The sequence below is a fragment of the Equus quagga genome, chromosome 11, assembly GCF_021613505.1.
Source record: "Equus quagga isolate Etosha38 chromosome 11, UCLA_HA_Equagga_1.0, whole genome shotgun sequence".
In the NCBI taxonomy this organism is placed as follows: Eukaryota; Metazoa; Chordata; class Mammalia; order Perissodactyla; family Equidae; genus Equus; species Equus quagga.
Window position 1 is genome coordinate 94807856 of NC_060277.1, and position 12199 is coordinate 94820054.

The following is a 12199-nucleotide window of genomic DNA, read 5'->3' on the forward strand; positions in this document are numbered from 1 at the left end:
TTATCAAAAATAGCTTGCAATAGAAAAATTTTTAATGAAATGGCAAAAAAAAGGCCCTAAAATAAAAACTAGGGACAGAGCAAGATTTTTTCTACTCCTGAGAAGGATTACATGCAAAGACCTTGAGAACAAGAAGGGAAGGAAAACGAATTCTAACCCTTTAAGAATAGAAATGAATGATTTCCTTGGGTTTTCTGGCCAAGGGGATTTTGCAAAGGCAGGCTTTTAAAAAAAAACCTTTCTTTCTCATTTTGGGGCTTTAGAAGGTACTCGCTGCTCCACTGTAATGTTGCTTATTTTAGAGGATTTTTCTTCAAATGAGTGGACCCTCAGTGAAAGGACCTTGCTGAGTTGATCTAGTTCCTCAACCACTGTTTTGACAACAGTCTCTTCTTTTGAGTCTAAAATAAAGTAAATGAAAGTTTAGTATGCATTCTTAATAGATTGAAAGGTATTTAGTTGTGACAGATATTCTTTTTAAAAATGGTGTTTGCAAGTTTGTGGTAAATTGAGATCCAATACTGTGTTTGAAGTCTATGCTTAGCAAGGCCCAGGACTATCTTATATTCACCACTGTTTTTAGAAAACTGGGTGTTTGAAAGCGTAAATAAAACACGGATTAAACAACATAAGTATCAGGCAAGTAGTGCCTGGGCGCAAGGTGTGTTGTCTTCTTTTAAACACCAACTTGCCCTGTTTTTGTGGTTTAAAATAAAGCAGCTTTTTTTTTTATCAAAGCATTGAAACTGGGAAAATAAGTAAGTTCTAAGTAAATAAGTAGGTTTCAAGTAAGAAAGATATTGGATGATTGAGTCCTTATTTCAATTATTTCCTAATTTGACCATATCTGATTGACAAGAATATAAAACGCGTGTCGTAGTCACCCCTTACCCCTTCATTCACTAGAACTAAACTTAGAAACAATTTCATTTAGTTTACAAATAAGTGACCTACTTAATACAATTACTGGAGTTAGAAAGAGTTACACCAAGTAAAAACTTTCTATACCTTTGATTTGATTTTCAGAATTTATGGGCCCACGTCCTTTCGTTTTGTAACATGTAGATTTACTTTTTCTGTGAAGAGAAGAGTAAATTATTGCATTTATTTCTTTCATTAGAGAGCTCATAAATAACTATGATTTAAGAATAAAATTTTTGGAGTGCTAGTTTCCTTAAGATTCACATTCCTCTTATGTTTAAGAGACATTAGTAAGCTTTTCATGACTTCAGTATAGTGAAAGAAGAGATTAAATGGATGTTTATGATCAGAAATTCCCTTGTGACCAGATATCTCTTTCATCTAGCAGTATGGAGACCCCAAGTTCTCATTCTGACTTCTCAATCACCTGGCCAATGTGTGTGTTTGGAGAGCCTACCATGCAGAAGGCGCTGGGCTAGGTGCTGTAGAAAATATAGAGCAAAGATACAGCAGTTTACATGTTTAAAATAAAATAAAGTATATGTATGTAAAAAGTTTTCTACAACGTGGCATGAAAGGTGCTATAAGAGAAGTGAAAAATGAATGATGTAATAAGCAGTTTGAAGGAGGGAGCAATCACTGTTGTGTTCTCATGAGAATAAACTGTAGAGGGCTGACACTGGCCTTGGGTGATGCATAACGCGTTACTGACTCATGATGGGACCACAGGCAGCATTTAGTAATAGCCACTGATTACTGAGTACCTTTTGTATGCAAGCTACCGTCACAAGCATTTCAGCTACATAGTGATGCACGATGGTTGGGAGTGTTGTGAGTATGGTTTTGGTGTTATTGCAATTTACCAGTAAGGAAACTGGGGTCGACAGAAGTTAAACAACGCGCTCAAATTCACCCAGTGGCGTGATTCGCACCCAGGGCTACTGCTCTTGGCTCACAAACTCTGGTGACCTCTCCAATTAAATCTTCCTGTATCTTTATTGCTCGTCTTTCAAATGAAAACGTAACAACCCACTTAACACAGGGTGCATGCACGGTGACTAGTGACGTAATAATAAAATAGAGTGTGTTGTTATTAGAAATGTGCCTCAACACTAAATCACAGAAAATCTTCCCCCTAGCTTGGAGTATTGGAGTTGTTCAACATTCTATATTTAAGTATTCTATATATTATTATAAATACAAATACTTTGCCTACTTAGAAATTGGAATTTGCTGCCTGTTTTCATTTCACTTGGGTGCAATAATAAATTCCTGAGGCCATATATAGGTATGATCTTTAGAACAGGATATTCTGGGGTACAATATTCGTATTGATGGATATCGAGAAAACCTAGTTGATGTGAGATTAATTTTTTTCTCAAGTTAATATTTACCTTTCTTCTCCATCTATCAATTTGCAATAAGTTTCAATTTCTTTTTCTAAAAATATTTTGATGTCTAGAAGCTGTTCGTACTCCAGCTTCTGGCCTTCTGTCTCTGTTCGAATCTGTTGTAGCTGTTCCTCCATCATGCCAATCTGATCCTGGATTTGCTGGAGCTGAAGGCAGCAATTCCCCTCGGTCTCGGCCAAGGAGCCTTCATAGGAATGTTTCTGAAAGAACAAAGCAAAGCTTGCATGTGTAAAAGATAGATGACGTGTTCCTATTTTAAACATTCTCCAGGTGGAAAGAAATATTTGTACGAGGTCTAAGTCATGTCAGTTGAAAACCAGCATCAGCAAGGCTTAAAAAAACCATTTTCTCTACACTGAAAAAATTTTTTTTCAAGTTTTGGGATTGGTGAGTCAGAAGTAATGTTTATGGACAAAATTCTTGATACATATTTAATATGTTGACACGTATTTAATATATTTTATGTTTTAGTTATATATAATTAGTTACATATACTTAGATATATATATAGTTAGCTGTATGTATGTATTTACTTATACACACACACAGTCAAATCAATGGCGACTCCTACAAACCTTGGCCATGAGGGACTGAAGTTCTATTTCCAGGGTTTGCAGACTGCGTTTCAGTTCTGTCAGCTCATTTCTGGCTGCCGTGGCTGCTCCTGCATCGTCATAAATCTGCTGTTGCAGCGAAGTGCTCTGCAGCATAATTGTCAGAAGGGTTAGCCACCAGCTCCGCGGTCCACTGAACAAGCCCTTGGTGTGTGATTTCCACAAACGTACCTTCTCATTAAACCAGGCCTCAGCGTCCCTGCGGTTCTGCTCAGCCAAGTCCTCGTACCCGGCCCTCATGTGGTTCAACAGAACGGTGAGGTCCACTCCTGGGGCTGCATTCATCTCCACATTCACGCTCCCCCCAGCTGCACACTGCAGGACTTTCATTTCCTGGAAAAGGGACCAGTTTCAATACTCAACGTAGAATTTTGGTTGATATTCACACTCTGCTGTGAAATGAACAGTGGCCTTGAGGAAGGGCACCAGATACCACAGGCAGCCACCCTGCAGGGTTTCTTACCTCCTCGTGACTTTTTTTGAGGTTCGTAAGTTCGTCACTGAGTGCCTCACACTGTATCTCCAGGTCGGTTGTACAAAGGGTCAGCTCATCCATAACTCTGTGAAGACTGTTGATGTCGGCCTCAACGCTCTGGTGCAGAGCAAGCTCATTTTCATACCTGAAAGGTGATTAAGATGCTCGAGAATTGTAATCGTAGGCAGGTGCAAAGCATAACTTTTTCAGACATGTCATACACTGAAAGATATGATGCTCTGTACACACTTCTGAACCTTCCTGCGATGGCAAAGTGATGAAATGCTTTGGAAAACCTATTGGTTTACGAATTTTATTTTGGGGGAGTTGTTTCTTCAGAATTGATTTTTGTCATCCAATGTGCTTAACACTTGAGTAAAAGTACTGTTTAAACCAGCCTCAGTGGCCTACTGGTTAAATTCTGCACACTCTGCTTTGGGGACCCGGGTTCAGTTCCTGGTGTGGACCGACATCACTTGTCAGTGGCCATGTTGTGGCAGCGGCTCACATACAAAATAGAGGAAGACTGGCAACATGTGTTAGCTCAGGGCAAATCTTCCTTAGCAAAAAAAAAAAAAAATTATGATAGCTCTTTTTATAAGGGCATATTTAATTTAATTTCTTCAGTGACCAAGTCTGACTTTATGAAAACGTGTTGGTTTTTAAAGCAAAAGATGTGTTGTTGACTCCAATTGTGGTATTTTTACCTTTACTATAATTAATTATTTTCACCTACTTCAGCCTGAAGTCATCAGCGGTCAGTCTGGCATTGTCATTTTGTAGAACAACGCTGGCGTTACAGGCGGTCACAGAAATAATCTAAATAGGGTAGATTATGCAAAATGTTAAATATCAAAAGTCAAGGGAGGCTCCAGATTTGAGTCTTATTTTCTTAACCTGTCAAACATCTATTTTGGTATCTTATTTTTCTGTAGTAAAGGAATCTGGATTTTCTTCAGATAATAAATGTCCAGAGCTTAAGAGCCAAAGTGTAAGCTTTTTCAATTATGGGTACTTTCACCACTCTTCATCAAAAAGTATGAGCTGAGAATAAGATCAACAAAGCGATTATGTCTGTTTTGAAACTAATTCTCTTTCATTAATTAATTAATTCTACCAAGTTTTATTGACAGGCACTGTCCTAAGCACTGGGAAACAGAATGAGCCAATTCTCTATCATGTAAATTTGGTAAGCCCAATTTGTATTTTGTCTTTTTTAGGTTATGCACATGCAAAGTCTGTGGCAACAGTACACGAATCCGTATTTCTTACCTGCCTTTTAAGATCTTCAACGACTGACAAGTATCTACTGTGGTCGTGAGCGAGTTCCCGGCGAGAGCCAGGCCCGTATTCCTCATGCCAGCCGTTGATTTTCTGCTCCAGGTCTGCGTTTACTTCCTCCAGAGCTCGCACGTGGTCCAGGTAGGATGCCAGGCGGCCATTGAGGTTCTGCATGGTCACCTTTCCATTTCCAGAGAGGAGGCCATGTTCATTTCCAAGAAAACCAGCACAGACGCCGCTTCCCAACCCTCCACCACTACTACTGAAAGCTCCTACAGAAGAAGCACTGCCAAGAGCACCAGGAAAGCTGCCTCCGGCTCCCAACCCACCGCGTGTATTGCCAGCCCCGAAGCCTGTTCCTCCACCAGACAGACGACCAGAGCCAGCTTGCGAGCAGATCCGCCTGGATCCGCTAGAAAGTCGGAAAGACATGGCGACACTAGAGCTGAGTGACCCTTTCTCAGAAAGGAGCAAAGCCAAAGCACACCGCCCCGTAGAAGTCAGCTCCATTGGCCTTTTATAGGATTCAGTAGGTCATTTCAGTCTTAACTCTGCCAATCAGTCATAAAATGTTACTCGTACCCTAATTGTTGTTTTTCATAATTGGGTGATTGTTAATAGTGTCCAGTCTGCAGGTGGAAAGCTGCCCAAGGATATCTTTGTATATGAAAAGGGTGCCAGGTGGAGCAATACTAAATCATAGTGTCCAAGCTCAAGATTAAATATGAGTAAATGTACATCTTTTTAACCTCTGGAATAGATTCTACTTGTTTCCCCCGTATATAACAAAGGATTAATAATTCAAATGAGAAATGTCTACTGCTTTTGTCCTGGAAATGCTTATGGACTATCTCTATTATTCATGCTTTATTGAGTGTTTTCTTTCTTATTAAAATCACATACTCTCAATATATAGCGATCCTTTTGTGGTGGGAGTTCTTCAGTGGATTTTTAAAATTGAAAACTGAAATAGAAGTTCTGTAGTACTTTGCTCATCAATTTAACTAAAATTAATGAATACGCGACATTGACAGAAAATCATTTGTATTGAGATTTCTTGGTTTAGTGGAGGAGCAGAATGTCCATTTAAAGAACTTCTGAGTCTCCAAGGTGTTCATGTCCCTACCTCAAAAATATTGTTTACTGCCTTTTAGTTTAACTCTATGTGTTTAAGACATCATGAATTACTTTGAGAAGCGAGTTTCATATTGATAAGTGGAGAGCAAAATATATGAAGGAGAGGGGTGTTTTCATCACTACCTAGAAAACCAATAATTATGGTTCTCTGGATAGCAGATTAGCTGTCATGGGTGAGCAGACTCTTCATTCTCGTGCCTTGATGCCCGTGGGAAATTATCCCGTCTGGTTGTGCTTCATTTCCCTATTGAGCAGACGAAAATAATAATGTTGAACAGTCTCAAATGAATGTTGAGAAGTTCCAGTAATTAATGACTATAAAACAGTCTGAAGGGCACAGACATTTTATAAATGTTAATTATTTAAATTATTATAATAAAATGGACATGTCAGACAGAGTCAGGTCTCTATCACTTATAATGGTACAAATTGATTGGTTAACTGATTATGGTTTTGAAACAATAGGTTTTTCTGAATGAGATTTTTCAATGTTGTGAATATTGAATACTTAGAAAAACATCCAACATTATTGCCCCTAAAGATATGGAATATTTGATGGATCAGAACGCTTGGATTTTTGACCAAAAATATTTTGAGATAATTCATATGAAACTGTAATTCAGACAATGTTGGCACATATTTAGAACAATGTGTGATATGTTAAGAAGCGCAGCTCATATTCAGAGACTTCTTGCTGATTTTGTTGTGACTTGGTCAAAATTTTAATCTTTCACCCCTGTTTCCCATGAATAAAACAAGAAAAATAGAGTATATGTTGTCAGCGTAATAGTTTATAAGTCTTGAGTTTCTTGGATAAGAGGTATTATGAGACTGCAAAGTATTATTAACATATCTCTAGATATTTTATAAATGCTCATTAACTTATAATCTTTTGTGAAATAAGTTAAGCACATATTATTAGAACCATTTTGGAGCTGACTTGGCCCTGAAGCTAAGTGGCAACACAGATCACAAAGCATTTCTATATCAAAGCAGAACTGGGATGCACGATGCTTAACTCTTTCTTGAAACATTGTTGTCTATTTACTTACAAGGGCAGATCTCTTGAATTTTCTTTTTTCTTTTTTTTTTGAGGAAGATTAGTCCTGAGCTAACTACTGCCAATCCTCCCCTTTTTGCTGAGGAAGACTGGCCCTGAGCTAACATCTGTGCCCATCTTCCTCTACTTTATACGTGGGACACCTACCACAGCATGGCGTGCCACACGGTGTCACGTCCACACCCGGGATCCGAATCGGTGAACCCTGGGCCTCCAAGAAGTGGAATGTGCGAACTTCACCGCTGCGCCACCGGACTGGCCCCTTGAATTTTCTTAATCATAGATTTCCTCTAAACTAAGACTTACTACAGAAGTTTATGTATACTTTAATCCTTTCAGGGAGTGAGGGATAGACTTAGCAAATTTTCTAGGCCATTGCTACCTGTATGTTTCTTCCCTGAGAGTCATTTTATTCATGGTAAGAAACACAGATTCAGCTGCATATCATTTCTTGAGAATCTATTAGGTATTAGAACGTTCGTTATATAATGTGTATACTGTAGGTACTCAAAAACAATTGAATTGAATTAAACTTTAAGATATGCAGTGTTAATGTCTGCTTATCTCAGGATACAGGTTTTCATTACATCATCTTATTCTAATGATCATACACTAATTTTTCCCCTTTTGAATTTAGTATTTAGTTTCAAACGTGCTTCAGTATCTTTTGCCGTTGGTTGAATTCACATTGTACATTCCTGCTAGCCAAGTTTAGAAAGTATTTTTCCTGAACATGGATGTGGTTTGTTTTGTCACTAGATTCTTAGTTTTTTCTAAGAATCAGATTCTGGTGTGTGCATTCTTCCCACAAAATGGCTGGTTTGGGAAGGAGTCTCTGATGACTGCTTAGCCTTAGCCTGAGTGGAGGTAGAATGCACTTAGTTTTTAAAATCCCTTTTCTTGCCAAAAAGAAGGTTCTTACTAGCATGGTATTATGTTGTTAAGCACACAGACTCTGAGCCAGACTGCTGGGTTAGCATTCCAGCAACTGCAGTTATTAGCTGTGTGACCTTGGGCAAATTATTCAACCACTCTCTGCCTCAGTTTCTTTTATGTGTGAAAAAAGGGTGATAATAGTACCTACCTCATAGGATTGTTGGGAGGATTAAATGATACTTAGATTAGAGTTTAGCACATAGTAAGTGCTGGGTATCACTATTATTGATTTTTTCCTGGCAGTTATGTCAAAAAGCCCTAAATATACTTTTGGTTTTGTTGCCCATTGCTTTTGGTGTCAAATCTAAGAAATCATTGCCAAGGCTAATGTCAAGAAGCTTTCCTCTATGTTTTCTTTGAGGAGTTTTACAGTTTCAGGTCTTCTGTTTAGGTCTTTAATCCATTTTGAGTTGATTTTTGTGTATAGTGTACAAAAGGGATCCAATTTCATTCCTGTTACATGTGAATATCCGGTTTTCCCAGCACCATTTGTGGAAAGACTCTCTTTCCCTCACTATGTACCCTTGGACCCCTTGTTGATCAGTTGACTGTGTACAGGTGGGTTTATTTCTGGGCTCTCTAGTCTGTTCCATTGGTCTATGTCTGTCTTTATGCCAGTACCATACTGTTTTTTTCCAATTTTTTTATTGTGGTAAAATACACAGAACATAAAATTACCATCTTAACCCTTTTTAAGTGTATAGTGCAGTGGTATTAAATAAATTGATAACATTGTGCGAACACCATTCATCTCCATAACTGTTTTCATCTTGTAAAACTGAAACTCTACATCCATCAAGTAATAATTCTCCATTTCCTCCTCCCTCAGGCCCTGGCAACCACCATTCTACTTTCTGTCTCTATGAATTTGACTACTCTAGGTACCTCATATAAGTGGAGTCATCAGTATTTGTCTTTCTGTGACTGGCTTATTTTACTTAACATAGTGACCTCAAAGTTCATCCATGTTGTACCCTATGTCAGAATTTCCTTCTTTTAAAGGTTGAATAATATTCTATTGTATGTATATACCACATTTTGCTTTTCCATTCATCCATCGATGATCACTTGGGTTGTTTCCACATTTTAGTTATTGTGAATAGTGCTGCTGTGAACATGGGTGTACAAATATATCTTCAAGACCTTGCTTTCAATTCTTTTGAGCATTTACCCAAAAGTGGAGTTGCTGGACCATATGGTAATCATATTTTTAATTTTTTGAGGAACTACCATTTTGTTTTCCACAGCACCTATACCATTTTACACTCTCACCAACAGTACACAAGGTTCTGATTTGTCCACATCCTTACCAACACTTGCTATTCTCTGTTTTTTTCATAGTAGCCATCTTAACAGGTGTGAGGTGGTATCTGATTGTAGGGTTTTTTTTTTTAAAGATTTTATTTTCCCTTCTTCTCCCCAAAGGCCCCCAGTACATAGTTGTATATTTTAGTTGTGGGTCCTTCTAGTTGTGGCATGTGGGGTGCTGCCTCAGCATGGCTTGATGAGTGGTGCTTGGTCCATGCCCAGGATCTGAACTGGCGAAAGCGTGGGCCGCTGGAGTGGAGTGTGCGAACTTAACCACTTGGCCATGGGTGGCCCCCTGATTGTAGTTTTGATTTGCATTTCAAATCGTTGCACTAATGATTAGTGATGCACCATCTTTTCACGTGTTTATTGACTGTATATCTTTTATAATGTTTTAATTTCTGTAGTTTTGTAATGTATTTTCAAATCAGGAATTGTGATTTGTTCTTTCTCAAGATTGCTTTGGCTATTCAGGGTCTTTTGTGGTTCCACATGAATTTTAGGATTATTTTTTAAGTTTCTGTGAAAAATGCCATTGGGATTTCGATAGGGATTGCATTGAATCTGTAGATCGCTTTGGTAGTTTGGATGTATTAACAATATTCATTCTTCCAATTCACGGACATGGGATGTCTTTCCATCTATTTGTGTCTGCTTTAATTTCGTTCATCAGTGTTTTGTAGTTTTCAGTGTACAAGTCTCTCACTTCCTCAGTTAAGTTTATTCCTAGGTATTTGGTTCTTTGTGATGCTCTTGTAAATGAGATTGTTTTCTTAATTTCTGTTTAGATAGCTTGTTCTAAGTATAGAAATGCAACTGACTTTTTAAATGTTGATTTTGTGTCCTGAAATTTTGCTGAATTTGCTTTTTGGTTCTAACAGTTCTTTTGTGAAGTCTTTAGGGTTTTCTGGGGTTTTTTTTCCTTTTCTTTGCTGAGGAAGATTTGCCCCGAGCTAACATCTGTTGCCAATCTCCCTCTTTTTGCTAAGGAAAATTTTCCCTGAGCTAATATCTGTTGCCAATCTTCCTCCTCTTTTGTATGTGAGCCCTGCCACAGCATGGCCACTGATGATTGGTGTACGTCCATGCCTGGGAACCATACGTGGGCTGCCAAAGCAGAGCATGCCAAACTTAACCACTAGGCCACCAGGGCTGGCCCAATGGTTCTGTGCATAAGATTATGTCATCTGTAAATAGAGACAGTATCACTTCTTCCTTTCTGACTTGAGTGACTTTTCTTTCTTTTTCTTGCCTAATTGCTCTTGCTAAAACTTCCAGTACTGTATTGAATAAAAGTGGCAAGAGTGGACATCCTTGTATATCAGCAACAATCCTGATATAGAAGAAAAGCTTTCAGTTATTCACCATTGAGTATGATATTAGTTGTGGGATTGCCATAAGTAGCCTTTATTGTCTTGAGGTACATTCTTTCTATACCTAATTTGTTGAGTGTTTTTTTAATCATGAAAAGGTGTTGAATTTTGTCAAGTGCTTTTTCTGTATCTATTCAGATGATCATACAATTTTTATCTTTCCTTTTGTTAATGTGGTGTATCACATTTATTGATTTGTGTATGTTGAACCACTCTTGCATCCCAGGGATAAATTTCCCTTGATCACAGTATATGATCCTTTTAATTTGGTTTGCTAGAATCTTGTTGAAGATTTTTGCATCTATGTTCATCAGGGTTATTGACCTGTAATTTTATTTTCTTGTAGTGTCTTTGTTTGGCATTGGTATTAGAGTGATGCTGGCCTTGTAAAATGAGTTTGGAAGTGTTCCCTCCTCTTCAAGTTTTTGGGAAGAGTTTGAGAAGAATTGGTGTTAATTTTTCTTTGACTGGTAGAATTCACCAGTGAAACCACCTGATGCTGTGCTTTTCTTTGTTGCGAGCTTTTGATTACTCATTCAATCTCCTTACTTGTTGTTGGTCTGTTCAGATTTTCTGCTTCTTCGTTATTTAGTCTTGGTTGGTTGTATGTTTCTAAGAATTTATCCATCTCTTCCTAGATTATCCAATTTGTTGACATATAAATATTCTAGTATTCTCATATGATTCTTTGTATTTCTGCTGTCAATTGTGATGTCTATGCTTTCATTTATAATTTTATATATTTGAGTCTTCTCTCTTTTTTTCTTGATTAGTCTGGCTAAAGATTTGTCAATTTTATCTTTTCAAAAAACCAACTCTTTGTTTCGTTGATTGTTTCTATTGTTCTTCTGGTCTCTATTTCACTTATTCTGCTCTAGTCTTTATTATTTCCTTCCTTCTGCTAATTTTGGGTTCAATTTGTTCTTTTTCTAGTTTCTTGATGTGTAAAGCTAGACTGTTTATTTGTGATCTTTCTTCTTTCTTAATGTAGGCAGTTATCACTATAAAGTTCCCTCTTAGTACTGCTTTTGCTGCATCTCATAGGTTTTGGGATATTGTATTTTCATTTTCATTTGTCTCAAGATATTTTTTGATTTCCCTTTTGATTTCTTCTTTCACCATTGGTTTTTCAGGAGTGTGTTGTTTAATTTCTACATACTTTTGAATTTTCCTCCTATTATTGATTTCTATTTTCATACTATTGTTGTCAGAAAAGATACTTGATATGATTTCAATCTTCTTAAATTTGTTAAGACTTGTTTTGTGGCCTAAAATTGTGGAGTTCCCCACTTTCCCTATCTAGTCCCCACATCTCTCTTTTCCCTTCTACCTTCAAATATGACCATTTATAGTTTTTTTCCTTTATTTTTAGGATGTTTCTGATTCTTTAATTTCTTACTTCTACTTCTATGAGCATGGTGCACTCAGGGATTAGATTCTACTAATTGTTTTATTCTCATTACCAGCATGCAGTGTGTGTGCTTAATAAGTATTTACAGAAGGAAGGAAGAAAGATTTAAAATTTTACAGAGATGTGAAAAAGGATTCCAACTAGTTTTTCTGTTAAACTTACTCCTAACTTGTGAAGATCATTGAATCAAACACAAGAAATTAAAAACAAAATTCAGCTCCCATAGGGGGGATGTGTTTAAAATGCAAAGATTGGACAGAACCAGTGAAGA

General features: G+C 37.5%; 1 protein-coding gene across 1 annotated transcript; it reads right to left on the minus strand.

Moving 5' to 3' along the window:
- KRT26 (keratin 26) lies at positions 1–6563 on the minus strand. Its single transcript, XM_046677344.1, has 8 exons — positions 4695–6563; positions 4159–4241; positions 3411–3567; positions 3119–3280; positions 2909–3034; positions 2316–2533; positions 1009–1076; positions 1–401 (listed from the first exon to the last, which is right to left on the minus strand). The coding sequence occupies exons 1-8, from the start codon at positions 5211–5213 to the stop codon at positions 247–249; spliced, it is 1488 nt and encodes a 495-aa protein (XP_046533300.1). The 5' UTR covers positions 5214–6563; the 3' UTR covers positions 1–246.
- Between the last annotated feature and the right edge of the window lie 5636 nt (positions 6564–12199).

Bases quoted from the DNA above. Each gene is read 5' to 3' on its own strand.
- KRT26 (XM_046677344.1), bottom strand. From the start codon at position 5,213: ATGGAGCTGACTTCTACGGGGCGGTGTGCTTTGGCTTTGCTCCTTTCT. The intron at 3,035-3,118 runs GTACGTTTGTGG...ATTATGCTGCAG, and splicing joins AGGCCTGGTTTAATGAGAAG to AGCACTTCGCTGCAACAGCA. The intron at 2,534-2,908 runs GTTTGTAGGAGT...TTGTTCTTTCAG, and splicing joins TTCAGTCCCTCATGGCCAAG to AAACATTCCTATGAAGGCTC.